Genomic DNA, 16439 nt, shown 5'->3' with positions numbered 1-16439 from the left:
TATGGTATTGAAGATACTGTTCAGCCATATTCTTGATTTTATTGATGCTATTAAGAAGTCAGATTGCAGTCTGAAAGTCATGGTTTTAAAGGTAATATGTTTTTTCCTCTCTAGCTTTAATATCTTGTCTCTTGATACAGATTGATTTCTGAGTTTGTTTTTTTTCTACTTGGAATTTACTAAGCTTTTTAATGTGTGGATTTGTGACCTTCATTAGTTCTAAAAAGTTCTTATGGATTATCTCTTTAAATATTTATTCTACCTTCTCACTCTGGTACAGTGAGAAGATTTTTGTTAGAACTCCTCATCCTGTCTTCTGTTTCTACTTTGAAAAGTTTCTATTTCTGTATACCTCTGTGCTGGATTTCAGATGCTTTTTTTTCAGCTCTGTTTTACTATTTACTAGCTTTATCTAATCATATAAAATCTGCTACTACATCCGTATATTGAACACTTAAAACATTTTTAAAATTGCAGAGTCATATGCTCATAATGATGCAGGAACTATAGACATATATCTTAAGAAATAATGATAAGTAACTGCTATTCCAGACCAAGCACACAGTCTCTGCCTCCCTTACAGTCACAACCCCCTTCAGGGAAATCTTCCCCCTGATGCTTATACTACACATGACTAGGCTTTGCCTTTATAGTCTGTCACCCATGTAGACATCCCTATACAATATTACTGCATTTTGCGTGCTCTTAAAATTTATCCAAACAAAAACCAGGTACAATGTGAAGTTTTCTGTTCAACATTATACTTGTAAGATTCCTTCATATTTCTTAAGGATGTAGTTTATTTCCTTTGTGTAGTGCTGTCATTTGATTCCCTGCCTACTTTGTCTCATTAATGCTCAGGAAATAATGTATGGGACAAATGATTTCATGAATGGATAAACCTGTTAGCATAGAAATTTCTCTACCTATCATCTCCCCAGAAGTAGCAACACAGCATCTGCTTCCATCAGACACTGGATGAGAGTTGTATTATGACAGCCAGGGTGTTGGGCCATCCGATCACCAGAGCAGGTCAGCTCAGGCACTCTCTCGACCATTGCCAGAAGTCTATAGTGGAGGTATCTTTGTGGATTTCTGGGGACCTCTCTAGCACTCTGCTTCTTTCTATTCCCATGTGGTCTTGATTTATCATGGTCTCTTTTTCCTTGTTCTCCCACTCTGTTCCTGATCCAGCTGGGACCTCCTGCTCCCCTAAGCTCTCTTTCCCCTGACCCTTGCCCTGATTACCCCTCCCCTCACCCCTCTTTTGCTCATGTAGATCTCATGTATTTCTCTGTCATTGGGCCATCCCTGTGTCTTTCTTGGGGTCCTCTTTACTAGCTAGCCTCCCTGGAGCTGTGGGTTGCAGTCTGGTTATCCTTTGTTTTACATCTAGTATCCACTTATGAGTGAGTACATACCAGGTTTGTCTTTCACAGGAAGCCATATGGATTAATGGGAATAAGTTTACTGCTACTTTGTAAGAATAGCCCCTAATAAGTGAGAAACATAACTGATAATTCTTGGAAGAAATAATAAGAAGTTCAAGGCCAGGTGAGGCAGATGTAGAGGGCAGATTATACCCATCTGAGATTTGTAGTAGGGTACCAGCAAGGAGTTAGGTGTTGAAAAGTAAGGAGTTAGGGGCCTAGAAAATGAACTCCACCTCCCCACAGTCTATGTTGGGCCTATCTTGAATACACAAACCTTGTATTTTGTGTACACTGTCTATGCACACATGTATTTTTCTGAAGTGAATTCATACTCTTCTATTTGAAGCTCACAGAGCACCTGTTGCATGTTTTGTTGTTTCCCAATGCAGGTGGAAAGCACCAAGAGCTCAAGTGCAACCCTCCCCACCAACGTGCCCTCCTACAGGTCCCTGTCCTCCCATGAGGATTGCCCTACCAGTCACACCAGCTTCTCAGATGGCGAGCTTGCCCGGAACGTGAGGGAAGGTGTCAAACATCGAATCTTCTACCTCTCAGAGCAGCTGAGAGTGGAGAAGGCCAGTAGGGATGAGAATACCATGAGCTACCTCAAGCTGGTATCCAAAGCTGACCGGCACCAGGCCCCACATATCCGACAGGCCTTTGAGAGGGTGAACCAGCGCACCTCTGCCACTATTGCTCACATAGAACGAAAGCTCTATCAGTGTCACCTGCAGCTGAAGGAGCTGGAAGAGGGCTGCAGCCCTACAAGCTCAGTGCTGAAAGTGGGCAGTGGCATGGACAGCCATAAGCCAGGTGGAGAAGATAGCTTGCCCATCAACATAGCTAGGCCCTACACTCTGGAAGGTCACTTGTCAGTCTTGCAACAGAGGAAATTCTCAGACAAAAAGTATGTGGCCCAGCAACAAAAGCTGCTGTTGCAGAAGATGAAGGAAGAACTGACAGAAGCCAAGAAGGTTCATGCTGGCCTTCAGGTCTCTCATCAAAGCCTCAAGGAAAGACATGTGACTGATGTGCGGGAGATACTAGAGTCCCTCCAGGAAAAGAAAACCAGGTGAGGAAAGCCCCTTTTTACACCCTGGCTCCCAAGACAAGAAGCAGTCAAGAGATAATTTAAGATCCACCTATGAAGGGTTGAGAAGGAGCCAGGAACAGAGTCAGAGTGAGGGCAGGTGAGAAGAGCAGGTCTGTGCTTCTCTTTGGTGGCTGTTACCTCCAGTAGAATGAGTGGTTTTTTTCCCTGCTGCCTCACACCAACCTTTACCCCTTGCTGGTTAAATAAGCTGTAGCAATGGAACAATAGAGGCATCCAGGTGCAATGGGAGCCTGGAGACTGCTAGCATTAGAAAGGTAATGTCCCCTAGGTCCCATTTGGTAGGAAAGTTTGTCTGGACTCAAGTCCAAACTGGAGTACAATGTCAAGCACTGGATGTATTGAATATTCAGTTTGAAAGTGATTACCTTTTGTGAGTGCTTTCTCTTCAGTATGCTGTGGCTTGAATTCATTTTTTCCTCTAAGACAAAACAGGGGTCCAACAACTTGAAAAGAAGCAAGCTAGGCATTCGCTGTGTAGTGATTTCAAGGCCAGCCTTCAATACAGTGAGACCCTGTCTCAAAACAACAAACAACAAAACATAAATCTAGTCTCTCAATGGATCCATTCCACTCCTGTTGCACTCCTTCTCTGGTTCCCCACCAGCCTTGGGTACCTTGATCACTCTTATGTCACAGTCAGCATAGTCAATGATAAATTAATACAAATACACTCAACAGCCTAGGAAAAGAAGGAGGGGTTACTTTAGTAATCCAAGAGTCTTAGCATATTCATGAAAATAAGGACTCTGCAGTCATTTTAGTACCTATACATACAAGGAAGAAAACGCAAATGGGAACCATTGTCTTGGGTTTTCCCAGGGATTCCTAGGAGCATTCATGCATTTTAAGAATCTGTAAGGAGACATTAGTGAGCATCATAAAGAAGCCTATCATTAAGTGAGCTAGCCACTGAGAAATACAGGTTTCATTACTATTATTATTTTCATTGTGTATATTCATAGACAATTTTGTTTCTACTTTCATTTCACATATACATACATGATTTTATGCATTTTTAGGTTTTTATTTTTTTTATTTTTATTTTCTTTGGTTTTTTGAGACAGTGTTTCTCTGTGTAGCCCTGGCTGTCCTGGAACTCAATCTGTAGACCAGGCTGGCCTCAAACTCACAGAGATCCATCTGCCTCTGCCTCCCGAGTGCTGGGATTAAAGGTGTACACCAACTACAGTCCTGTTTTTAGTTTTTTAGGTTTTTGTTTGTTTGTTTAAAAAAAAAAAACCCTTACTGATTATCCCGGTAGTAGCTGGGACTAGTTTACATTCCAACCAGCAGTATAAAAGGAATCCTTTTTATTCACATCCTGACCAGTATTTGTTGTTTGTTTTGTCTTTCTGACAGCCATTCGAGAGTCGCAGTGTACTTCTGATTTGCATTGAGGAGGAACATTTTTTATATGTTTGTTGGCAGTTTATGTTTCAACTTTTGAGAACCATCTGTTAATTTCATTAACCAATTGATTGAATTGTCTTTATTTTAATGTTTTACATTTATGCATTGTGTATGTGTGTGTGCATGTGTGAACAGCATACATGTGGAGGTCAGAGGACAATTTGCAAGAGTTGGTTCTCCCCTTTCACCATGTAGGCCCCAGATATCCAACAGGAAAGTGCTTGCTAACCAGACACAAAAGAAAGATTTCTTTTTAAGTTTTTAAAAAAATTCATTATAGGCTGGACAGTGGTGGTGCTCACCTTTAATTCTAGCACTGGGGAGGCAAAGGCAGACAGATCTCTGTGAGTTAGAGGCCAGCCTGGTCTACAGAGCTAGTTCCAGGATGGCCAGAGCTACACAATTAAACCCTGTCTCAAAAAACAAAACAAAACAAAACAAATCATTGTATATTTTAGATTTATTTTTTCCAGACAGGGTTTCTCTGTGCAGCTTTGTTCCTTTCCTGGAACTCCCTGTAGCCCAGGCTGGCCTCCAATTCACAGAGTTCCGCCTGCCTCTGCCTCCCGAGCTCTGGGATTAAAGGTGTGTGCCACCACTGCCCTGAGTATATTGCAGATATTAATCATCTGTCAGATGTATATCTAGCAAAGATCTCCCATTCTTTTTTTTTTTTTTTTTTTTTGGTTTTCGAGACAGGGTTTCTCTGTGTAGCTTTGCGCCTTTCCTGGAACTCACTTGGTAGCCCAGGCTGGCCTCGAACTCACAGAGATCCACCTGCCTCTGCCTCCCGAGTGCTGGGATTAAAGGCATGCGCCACCACCGCCCGGCAAGATCTCCCATTCTATAGGCTATCTCTTCATTCAATTACTTTCATTTTTTATGTCTTATTTAAATTTATTCTGATTATGAGATTATATTCTGAAAATAATTACCTAACAATTTTTGTAGGTTTTTTTTATTAAGAAATTTTCTATTCATTTTACATATCAATCACAGATTCCCCTGTCCTCCCTCCTCCCACCCCCCAGCATTACCCCCCAACCCACGCTCCTTTCCCGCCTCCTCCAAGGCAAGGTCTCCCATAGGGAGTCAGTCTAGCCTGGTACATTCAGTTGAGGCAGGAGGAGACAATTACTCTTTCTTTTGCTGTATAGAAGCTTTTTAATTTTAAGAAGTCCCATTTGTCAGTTGTTTACATTGTTTATTATTTACAGAGGTATTACGGTCTTATTCAGAAAAACCTTGACTATGCCTATATCTTAAAGCATTTTGTAGCTAGAGTTTTCCTGCCTTGCCCACAGTCAGGACAAATCTCTGTCACCCGCCAGTCCCACAGCTGCTCAGACCCAACCAAGTAAACACAGAGACTTATATTGCTTACAAACTGTATGGCCATGGCAGGCTTCTTGTTAACTGTTCTTATATCTTAAAGTAACGCATTTCTACAAATCTATACCTCGCCACATGGCTGGTGGCTTATCGGCGTCTTCACATGCTGCTGGTCATGGCGGCGGCTGCAGTGTCTCTGGTCATGGTGGCGGCTGCAGCCAGTCCTTCTGCCTTCCTGTCCTTTTATTTCTCCTCTCTGTTAGTCCCGCCTATCCTTCCTGCCTAGCCACAGCCAATCAGGTTTTATTTATTAACCAATCAGAACAACTTGACATACAGACCATCCCCCAGCACAGCCAAGTGCAGACCATCTCAAACACCTGCACTCAGGCCCATGGTCCTAATCATCCTCTACACATCTTTAAAGCCAGCTTGGTATATTTGGGAATTTGGGCGTAGCTTCTCTTACTACTTCCTGCTGGAGGGGGGCGCTGTATCTTATGGGAACACAAAGAATATTTAAGGATCATGGAGTAGTCCGTGAGGCTGTATTGTCTGAGCCAGTTGCCTTGAAACAATTCTGGATGTTGAATCATCTGGGCCATGGTGTCATCAGAGACCTTTCAGGTGGTCTTGGCTGGTCAAACCTGATGAACAAATCCATAGCCTCTGGCTTTCTGTAGAGACAAAAGCAGAACACATCCTTAGACATAAATTTCAAAATTGAAATACCTTTAAAATATACACATTGATTTAACTGAGCAGTCTTTACAATCACATGTCTTTCTGCAGTTAAAAATCCCAAAGACAATATAATCCAGACTCTCTGTGTGAGCATTTTCTTTACCCTTTCCTTTTGTAGTTTCAAGTCTTACATTGTGATTTTTGATCCATTTGAGATTGATTTTTTTAACTGGGTGAGAGATAAGAACCTAGTTTCATTATTCTAATTTTCACAACACCATTTGTTGAAGAGGTTCTTTTCTTCTTTTCTCTAACATATATATTTTGCATTTTTGTCGAAAATCAGATGTCTATAACTGCATGCATTTTTATCTGGGTCTTTTATCCTATTCCATTGATCTACATATCTGTTCTGTGTGGGTACCATGCTTTTTTTTTTTTAACTATAGCTCTGTAGTGCATGAATTATAATCAAGTGTGGTGATACCTTTGACATTATTCTTTTTGATCAAGATTGCTTTGGCTATGTGGGGTCTTTCATACTTTCATATAAATGATGACATTGTTTATTTTATGGGCTAGTGAGATGGCTCAGTGGGTAAAGTACTGTTCAAGTATGAAGGCCTAAGTTCAGACCTTCAGCACTCAGATAAAAATCTGGGAATGGTGGTGCACTCCTGTAACCCCAGTATTGGGGGAACAGAGATAGAAGAATCACTAGGGATTGGTGGCCAGGTAGTGTTACAAAATCAATGAATTCTAGGTTCAGTGACAGATCCTGTGTTCTAATTTATTTTCTGTTGCTATAAAAAAAAACTCCATCAGGAGAAAACAAAAACAATAAAACAAAAATCAAGACAAACAAACAAACAAAAAACTGAAAAAAAACCCACTCTGACCAAAACTACCCTAGAGGAAGAAAGAATTTATTTGTCTTACATTTCTAGGTCACACACAGTCTGTCATTGAGGAAAGTCAGGGCAGGAACTCAAACAGGAGTTTAATGCAGAAACCATGAAAGAAGGTTGCTCATTGGCTTGCTTGAAGAATTATGCTCCACTAGCTTTCTTTCTTTTTTTTTTTATTTTAAGTAAATTTATTTTACAACATCATTTAGTTCAACATAATAGCCACAGATTCCCTGTTCTCCCACTCTCGCCCCCTCCCCTCCCCCCATCCCACCCCCATTCCACCTCCTCCAGATCAAGGTCTCCCTGAGGACCGGGATCGACCTGGTAGACTCAGTCCAGCAGGACCAGTCCCCCCTCCCAGACGAGCCAAGTGTCCCTGCATATGTCCAGGATTCAAACAGCCAACTCATGCAACAAGCCCAGGACCCGGCACCAACACACGGCTGCCTCCCAAACAGATCAAGCCAAATGACTGTCTCACCCGTTCAGGGGCCTGATGCAGTTGGGGCCCCTCAGCCTTTGGTTCATAGATCCTGTGCTTCCATTCGTTTGGCTATTTGTCCCTGTGCTTTATCCAACCTGGCTTCAACAATTCTCGCTCATATAAACCTCTTCTTTCTCACTAATTAGACTCCCAGTGCTCCACCAGGGCCAGCCATGGATGTCTGCATCCAGATTCCTCAGACCTTCCTTGGATGGGGTTTATGGCACAACTAACAGGGTGTCTGGCCATCCATCACTGGAGTAGGTCAGTTCCTGCGTCTCTCGTCCATTGCCAGCAGTCTTTTCTGGTGGTATCTTTGTGGATCTCTGTGGGCCTCCTAGCTCTCTGCTTCCTCCCCTTCTCATGTGGTCTTCATTTACCATGGTCTCCTATTCGTTGTTCTCCCTCTCTTTTCTTGATCCAGCTAGGATCTCCCACTCTCTTTCCCTCGACCGTCGCTCTTCATTGTTCCACTCATGACCAGGCTGTTCATGTAGATCTCATCCATTTCTCCATGTCTTTTTTGGGTCCCGTTTTCAGGTAGCCTCACTGGTGATGTGAGTAGCAGTTCAGTCATCCTTGTTCCACATCTAGTATCTTCCTATGAGTGGTACATACCATATTTGTCTTTCTGAGTCTGGGTCACCTCACTCAGGATGATTTTTTCTAGATCCATCCATTTGTCTGCAAACCGTATGATGTCATTGTTTTTCTTGCTGAGTAGTATTCCATTGTGTATATGTGCCACAATTTCTTTATCCATTCTTCAGTTGAAGGCATCTAGGTTGTTTCAGTTTTGGCTATTACAAACAATGCTGATATGAACATAGCTGAGCAAGTGCTCTTGTGGTATGATTGAGCATTTCTTGGGTATATGCCAAAAGTGTATAGCTGGATCTTGGGGAGATTGATTCCCAATTTTCTAAGAAAGCGCCATATTGATTTCCAAAGTGGTTGTACAAGCTTGCATTCCCACCAGCAGTGGAGGAGAGTTCCTCTAGCTCCACAACCTCTCCAGCATAAAGTGTCTTCAGTGTTTTGATCTTAACCATTCTGACAGGCGTAAGGTGGTATCTCAGAGTTGTTTTGATTTGCATTTCCCTGATGATTAGGATGTTGAGCAGTTCCTTAAATGTCTTTCAGCCATTTGGGTTTCCTCTGTTGAGAATTCTCTGTTTAATTCTAAAGCCCATTTCTCAATTGGACTGTTGGTCATTTTGATGTCTAATTTCTTGAGTTCCTTATATATTCTGGATATCAGTCCTCTGTCACCTGTGGGTTGGTGAAGATCTTTTCCATTCAGTAGGCTGTCGCTTTGCCTTGTTGACCGTATCCTTTGCTCTACAAAAGCTTCTCAGTTTCAGGAGGTCCCATTGATTGATTGTTTGTCTCAGTGTCTGCGCTACTGGTGTTATATTTAGGAAGTGATCTCCTATGCCAATGCGTTCAAGATTACTTCCTACTTTCTCTTCTAGCAGGTTTAGAGTAGCTGGATTTATGTTGAGGTCTTTGATCACTTGGACTTAAGTTTTGTGCACGGTGACAGATATGGATCTATTTGCAGCCTTCTACACGTTGATATCCAGTTATGCTAGCACCATCTGGTCCTGGCTGGACTGAGTCTACCAGGTCGATCCGGTCTCAGGGGAGACCTTGATCTGGAGGAGGTGGAATGGGGGTGGGATGGGGGGGGGGGGGGGCGAGAGTGGGAGAACAGGGGAATCTGTGGCTATTATGTTGAACTAAATGATCTTCAAGACTGGAATCTTCAAATGACTCTTCATTTCTCTATTTTTCCTCTCCACTCCTCTGCCCTCCTCTCTTTTCATTTCTTGTTCCCTTGTTTTGACTTTTTGACATGGTCTCACATCTCTCAGACTGGCCTTGAACTTGCTATGTAGCTGAGGATGACCCTGAACTTCTGGTCCTCCTGCCTCCACTTGCCAATTTTGGGAATTGAGGAGCATACCACTACACATGACCCTTCAAAGTTCTTGTTTCTTTGTCTTCACAAAGCCTTCTCTATCTGCATAAGACTGAATGAGGACTAGAGCTATAGCTTTATGGTAAAGCACTTGCCTATCACATATAATCCCTGGGCTCCATCCCCAACACTACACACAAAGAAAAATAATACTTGTGATCACATTAGGGCCCACCAGCATAATCTCCATATCTCAATATTCTTAACTATATCATTTCTAGAATGACTCTTTTGGAATTAAGACATGGCTATCTTTTAGGGAACCATTTTTAGCCTACCAGTTCTCCTCAGTTTGTGACAAGTAAAGATGTCTCCAGACATTTCCAAATATTGTATGGGGAACAAATTGCCCCTGGAAATCATTACTCTAAGTATATGAGAACAATGGGTGTAACTTAACATTTCTATCTCTAGTTATTGGTGATGTTGAGCCCTTTTAATCTGCTTATGGCCATTTGTATACTTTTCTTTATCAAATTCTATTTAAGTCTTTAGCTTGTTTTCAGACTGTATAGTTTTGTCTTTCTTTTGTTGCATTAATAAGAGTTCTTTGTATCTTTTTTTAAAAATACTAATCCTGTCACATAGGTGATTTGAGATCCCCAATCACTCAGGAGAGAATCCTGGATTTAGATCAGGCCTAGCATCCTCTCTGCTAGAGCTGAAGAGCTTTAGTCAGAAATGAAATAGCAATACTCATACTCATTTCCAAGCCTGTGAAATTGAATTAATTTGGTAATTCCACTGTCGTTGGGCCTGTTGTGAGAATCAACTTGGTCAATGTTTGAGTTCAGACCCCAAGTGAATGCTCACAAACTGGAATTAATAGTCTCTGCTTTCTCTCTGCAAACTAAGGTCTTTCAAGATTGTAGAAAAATCAGCAGAATACCCCAGCATGAAGAGCTGGCCAGGCTGATGGCCTGACCTTGCCTTCTTATTTCCTTCAGGCAATGTCTCCTGGATTCCTCATGCTGTCTCCTCTCCACCAGCATCACATTGCCCACACTACTCCCATGATTCTGGCTCTCTGTCATATTTTAGCATATTTTCTGTGTTGAGAACATCATTCTTGCTTTATATTTCTAGCTGTATTCACAGATGATGGCACTCATGAACATTTTTCATGGGCCATCTTGCACATGAGTTCCTACCAGAGTGAAAATGCCCTGAAGTGAATATTCTGTTTCTGTGCTTTTTTCCCTTCTACATTCCAGGACTTTGGAAGCTTCCAATCTCTAAGTCCTCTGTCCCAGGAATATTCTGGTATGATTTCCTTTGAGACAAGGTTCAGAAATCAAAAGTTATGTATAAGAGAGCCTTTTTAGTCACTAAGATCACTTTGCCCCAGTGATATAATATAGGGCTGACTTCTCAAGGAATCTGCTTAGGCTTCTATTGTGTTCTCAGACTATGTTGGTCAGAGGGCTAAAGAGTTGTCATTTCTTTTTATTTATTCATTTTTATTATTAATTATTTATTTTACATCCCAACTGCAGCAACCCCTCTCTCCTCTCCTTCCACTCCATCGTCCTTCCTCCCTTCCATGCCCCCACCCCTCCTCTGTAATCTCTCAGAAAGGGGCAGGCCTCCCATGGGCTTCAGCAAAGTGTGGCATGTCAGGCTGTCATAAGACCAAGCACCTCCCCTTCTCTGGGAAGGGGAAATAGAGGAGATCTCCTGGTTGGACTGGGGGTGGGTAGGCATGGGAACTTGAGGGATCGGGTTGGGGAGTGGGCAGAAGGGGTACAGTGCTGAGAGATATGACTGGAAAGGGGGGCTTTATGGAGTTGGGTAGAAGAATTGTCACTTCTGTTGGATTTCATTTCATTCAAGTAGGACGCTCAGGCTTCTGCGTCTTGCCAGCCAGAGATAGAATATTTTTAAAAAGATTTACTTATTTTTATTTTATGTGTATGAATGTTTTGCCTGCATGTGTATAAGTACACTGAATGTGTGCCTGGTACCTGTGGAGGCCAGAAAAGAGGATATATCCCCTGGAACTAGAGTTGTGGACAGTTGTGAGTTGCCTTGTGGATGATGGGAACAGAATCCAGGTCCTCTGCAAAAGCAGCAAGTACTTTTAACCATTGAGCCATTTCTTCAGCTCCTCTATATGTTTTCTTTGAACAGTTTTTGGGTTTGGGGTCTTATATTAAGGTCTTTGATTTATTTTGAGTTTTTCTTACTTTATTTACTACTGTCATATTGTGTGTAATGGGGGGGGGCACATGTGAGGAGTTCAGAAGACAGCTCTATGGACTCAGTTTTCTCCCTTCACCTCTGTGTGGGTCCTCAGATTAATCAAGATCATCCCATCGCTTAAACCAATTGTTTGTTAAAAATAGCAGTGAAGAGTACAACAGTGTGGGTAAGGGGCACTATTTTCTTTAGATCTCTATAATCCACAATCATTCTCCATGAATTGTCTGGCTTCCTCATCCTGGAGTGCTGCCAAGGGGTTGATTTACTAGTTACTTATTCTGTTGTGGTGATTAAAAATATTGTAAACACACAATTCCTGTCCTGACCATCCAGTCCCAAATAACCGACTTAGAGGCTGAATATGAATTATAAATGCTCAGCTGATAGCTCAGGCTTGTTACTAGCTAACTCTTACACTTAAATTAAACTATTTCTATAAATCTATGTATTGCCATGTGGTTCGTGGCTTTATCTGTCCTCTAGCATGTCTTGAAGCTGGGCGGCTGGCTGGCATCTTTCCTGACTCTGCCCTCCTTCTTCCCATCATTCTCAGTTTGGCTTTCCCACCTAACTTCCTGTCCAGCTACTGACCTGTCCGTTTTTTTGTTGTTTTTCGTTTTTTGTTTTTTTGAGATAGGGTTTCTCTATGTAGCTTTTGGAGCTTGTCCTGGAACTCACTCTGTAGCCCAGGCTGGCCTTGAACTCACAGAGATCCGCCTGCTTCTGCCTCCCGAGTGCTGGAATTTAAGGCTTGTGCCACCACTGCCCAGCCGGCCTGAGAGCAATATATATTCATAGTGTACAGAAGGATTATTCCACAGCAAAAAATCCTGACAAACTCAATGGAGAAAGATCTTATTTTAACTCACAGTTTGAGGGTAAAGTTCATTATTTCGGGAAACTCATGGCAGAAGGAGCTTAAGGTCACCCACAGTCAGGAGGCAAAGAATGATGAATGTGCATGCTCAGTTCTCTTTCTTCTTTTAATAGTTGTTACATTTATTTGTTTCTGTATGTATATAGGTGTATGTAGAAGTCATATGAAAACTTTCAGGAATCACTTCTGTCCTACCATGAGGAATCAAACTTGGGTAGTCAGACTTGGTAGCAATTGTCTTTACCTGCAAGAGCCATTTTATTTCTAAAGGATATCTTTGCTGGGCATAGAATTCTGGATTAGCATTTATTTCTTTGAAATACTGTGCATTTGGAAAACAATCAATTCTGACTTCTCTTATTTGTGTTGAAAAGGCTGTGTTAATACCACTAAATGAGAGTAAAGACCATTGACAAAAATTTTTGGTCAAATTAAATAACCTTTATTTTCTGTTAGGGTTATTTTCCTAAAGCAACAGTTAAGAGAATAGCATTGAACATAGGAGGAAATGGGGCTTATAAGTTCAAAAACTTTAAGGCTAGGGAGTTTCCAAAGGTTTTTGGTCACAGGAACTTGTCAGAACATCTCAAAATTATTTGGCAGAACATCTTACCAGGGAGGAATTCAGAGTATGGTCAGGGTATAGGGTGTGGAACATGTCTAATTCCAGAAAATGGGTCAAGACAGGGTCAAACTTAAATTTTACAGAAAACAGGGATGAACTTATTTTGACCTTGTAATAAGATGGCTTCTAATCTTAAGATAGAGCCAGGCTGGTCCACAGCTGCTGCTGTTTTGATGGTGATGCTTTGAATATGATTATTTTTATTTTCCTCTGGCTCTTTTTTTTGAGTTTATAGGGTTTTGTTTAGAAATAGGGTTTCTCTTTGTAGCCTTGACTATCTTGGATCTTGCTCTGTTTTGGTGTTCAAAGGTTTCACTGTGATGATGCTGTGTGTAATTTTACTCACTTTCAGCCCTGCTTTTTAAATGCTGTTCTTTCTTTGAATCCCTTGGTTTTATTCTTGTTCTTTTGCTGATTTCTCCTACTTTATATGACCTTTACAAGTGGGAATGTGTCACCCAAGTTCTGCAGCTCATTCTTCCTCACACTGCCTCAAGATGTTGCTAGCTTTGCTTCATGAAACTCTGGATTTCTCAAAGAAAGCACAGTAGGCACCAGTTGATGATTGGAACATCTAAGACTATAATGAGGGTGGAGAGAGAATGGAGAAGGTTGGATTGATTTATCTGCTGTCAGTTGACATGGAACCCCTTTATGGGGTAAGTAGAGGTAGCACAGTCTGGCAGAGGCATTATTCAGAGCCAGATGGAGCTGAAAGGGCAAGAATCCCATTAGACAATTTGGACTCTCAGGCCCCAGTGGCTTTGACCTCTACTCCATTCCAGTCAGCTAGTTGCACCACTGTCTAATCTCCATTTTTATCATCCTTGAAAAATTAAACCCTATTAGCAGTCACTCCTTGTCACCCTGATTCTCAGCCCCTGGCATCCACTCATCTGTTCGTGTTTATGGACATTGCATACAAATGGAATTTTACTCAGTGTGGTCTTTTGTGACTTTCCATGCTCTATAATGGAGATTTGTGGAGTAACTACTGCAACCTTAACACTGCTCCTGGGAATGTTTGGGGGATTTGATAGCATGTACAGATAGCTTAAATTTTCTTTTTTGGGCCGGTGGTGGCGCACACCTTTAATCCCAGCACTTGGGAGGCAGAGCCAGTCGGATCTCTGTGAGTTCGAGGCCAGCCTGGTCTACAAAGCGAGTTCCAGGAAAGGCACAAAGCTACACAGAGAAACCCTGTCTTGAAAAACCAAAAGAATAAAAAGAAAAGAAAAAAAATGGGTTGGGTAGAGCGCTTGCCTAGCAAGCACAAGGCCCTGGGTTCGGTCCTCAGCTTCAAAAAACATACATACATACATACATACATACATACATACATAAATACATACATAAATTTTCTTTTTGCCGGGCAGTGGTGGCGCATGCCTTTTGATCTCAGCACTCAGGAGGCAGAGCCAGGCAGATCTCTGAGTTTGAGGTCAGCCTGGTCTACAGAGTGAGATCCAGGACAGGCACCAAAACTACACAGAGAAACCCTGTCTCGAAAAACCAAAAAAAAAAAAATTTTTTTTTCTACACTTTTTAGTCTATGGCACATTTGGTAAGACTTTTACTAGACAGTAGTTGTAAATAATGTCTATCAGTGTAAGTATTCCCAAGCAGAGGTAGAGGAGGCAGCCTAAATTGACTAAATTCTAGTGGGGGGTGTGTTGGGGGTGGGGGTAGTAAATCTAGCTGCAAGGTGCCAGCATGAGCTCTGAGTAAGCTACAGATGGAATATTACTTTCCTTCTTGCTTTCTAGACAATCACTGATGGAAGAACAGGTGAATGATCACTTGCAGAGATACCTGGATGAGATTTGCCACCTCAAACAGCATTTGGCATGCACTGAAGAGAAAATGGCCTATTTGTCCTATGAAAGAGCCAAGGAAATATGGGTGAGGGCCTCAGGGAGAAAGGGCTGGGGGTGGGGGGTGATGAGTGAATCTATCTGTATGCTCCCAAGCCAAGGCAAGAGAAGATCTTTTAGCTGTGACTACCTGGTGGTGCTTTAGAACCAACAATGTTTACCTTGCATGTCTGTGTAAGCTCCACTCCTTACCAAGCTGCTTTGTGAACTTTGGACTGTACTTCTCATCCTGTCAAGGCAATCACTGAGCATAAACTGGAGTCTGTGAGCTACAGATCAGGGAGGGATAAAGCCTGACAAGCCCAAGGGATGCTGAGGTGTTTGCATTGCTAGTAGAGGGAAAGCTTCTGGGAACCGTTTCTTTGGGTCTACCTTCCTGCCCCTTAGTCCTTGCCACACTCAAAGCTCCTACTCCTGTCCCTGATTATTCCTTTCCCACCTAGGTCCTCAGTTTCAGCAGTAGATAAGGACCAGGACCCATTAGCCCAGCACTGTACAACAACTGTCTTGTCTCCACTGTGCATGTCCTAGAAGTTCTCCCTATCTCTCCTAAGAGATTGAACTCATCAGGTGTGATGACACAGGCCTTTAATCCCAGGACTTGGGAGGAAGAGGCAAGCAGATCTCTAAGTTTGAGATCTTGTCTTCATAGCAAGTTTCAGGTTAGCTGGAACTATACAGTGAAATCTTGTCTCAAATAAATAAATAAATAAATAAATAAATAAATAAATAAATAAATAAATAAAACTTTTTATTTCAATAGTATTTCTTGAACACCCCTAAGCAAATAAATTACTAAATTAGATAAACACATTTCTGTTGTGACATCTGGTGAGTATATGTGTTTGTTACCTACAGGATGTAATGGAGACTTTCAAGAGCAGAATAGCCAAGCTAGAAACTCTACAGCAAGCTACCCAACTGGAGATGATGGCCAGCATCAGAACCCGTCCCAAGGACTTTTTGTTCAGATTCATAAGCCTGCTTCTTACACTGACCACTATCCTCTTGGTCTTGGTCTCTACCTTGTGTTCTTGCCCCTTGCCCCTGCTCAACTCACGCCTGCGCACATTCACTATATTTGTGTTGATTGGCCTTGGAATTTTGGCCTGGCAGAAGCGGCATATCATCTCCATCATGGACTGGCAGGCCTGGGTTCCCTTTAAGTGGAGACCAGACTTCAAGGATGCTAAGCCTCTATTAGATGGACACTGAAGGACAAGGAGTCTCAACTACTTGAATTTGTTCATTACTTCCCTCTTTCCAGATGTTAAGGGCACCCAGTAAGCCTTCCCTAGAGAGTTACTTTGTTGCCCTCATCTTCTTAATTCTGTAACCACCAGCCCAGTGAGATATATGCAGATGCCAACTTGCCTTCTCCTTCCAATTTTCCACGATCTTTTCATAACATCTATAGACATGGGGATTGGATTAAAAAACGAAAGAAACCATATGTTCTGGTCTCTTTGTCTACATTGTACTCTTTCCAGGCCCAGTGCCCGAACACCC

The 16439-nt window shown here is 42.0% G+C and overlaps 1 protein-coding gene across 1 annotated transcript; it reads left to right on the top strand.

The window, feature by feature from the left end:
* Tex28 (testis expressed 28) lies at positions 1-16388 on the top strand. Its single transcript, XM_028888518.2, has 4 exons — positions 1-91; positions 1823-2505; positions 14823-14958; positions 15789-16388. Exons 1-4 carry the CDS (start codon positions 2-4, stop codon positions 16143-16145), a joined length of 1266 nt encoding a protein of 421 aa, XP_028744351.2. The 5' UTR covers position 1; the 3' UTR covers positions 16146-16388.
* Positions 16389-16439: the final 51 nt, after the last annotated feature.

Source organism: Peromyscus leucopus, chromosome X (assembly GCF_004664715.2).
Source record: "Peromyscus leucopus breed LL Stock chromosome X, UCI_PerLeu_2.1, whole genome shotgun sequence".
Classification (NCBI taxonomy): domain Eukaryota; kingdom Metazoa; phylum Chordata; class Mammalia; order Rodentia; family Cricetidae; genus Peromyscus; species Peromyscus leucopus.
This window is presented reverse-complemented; position numbering and strand designations above follow the sequence as displayed.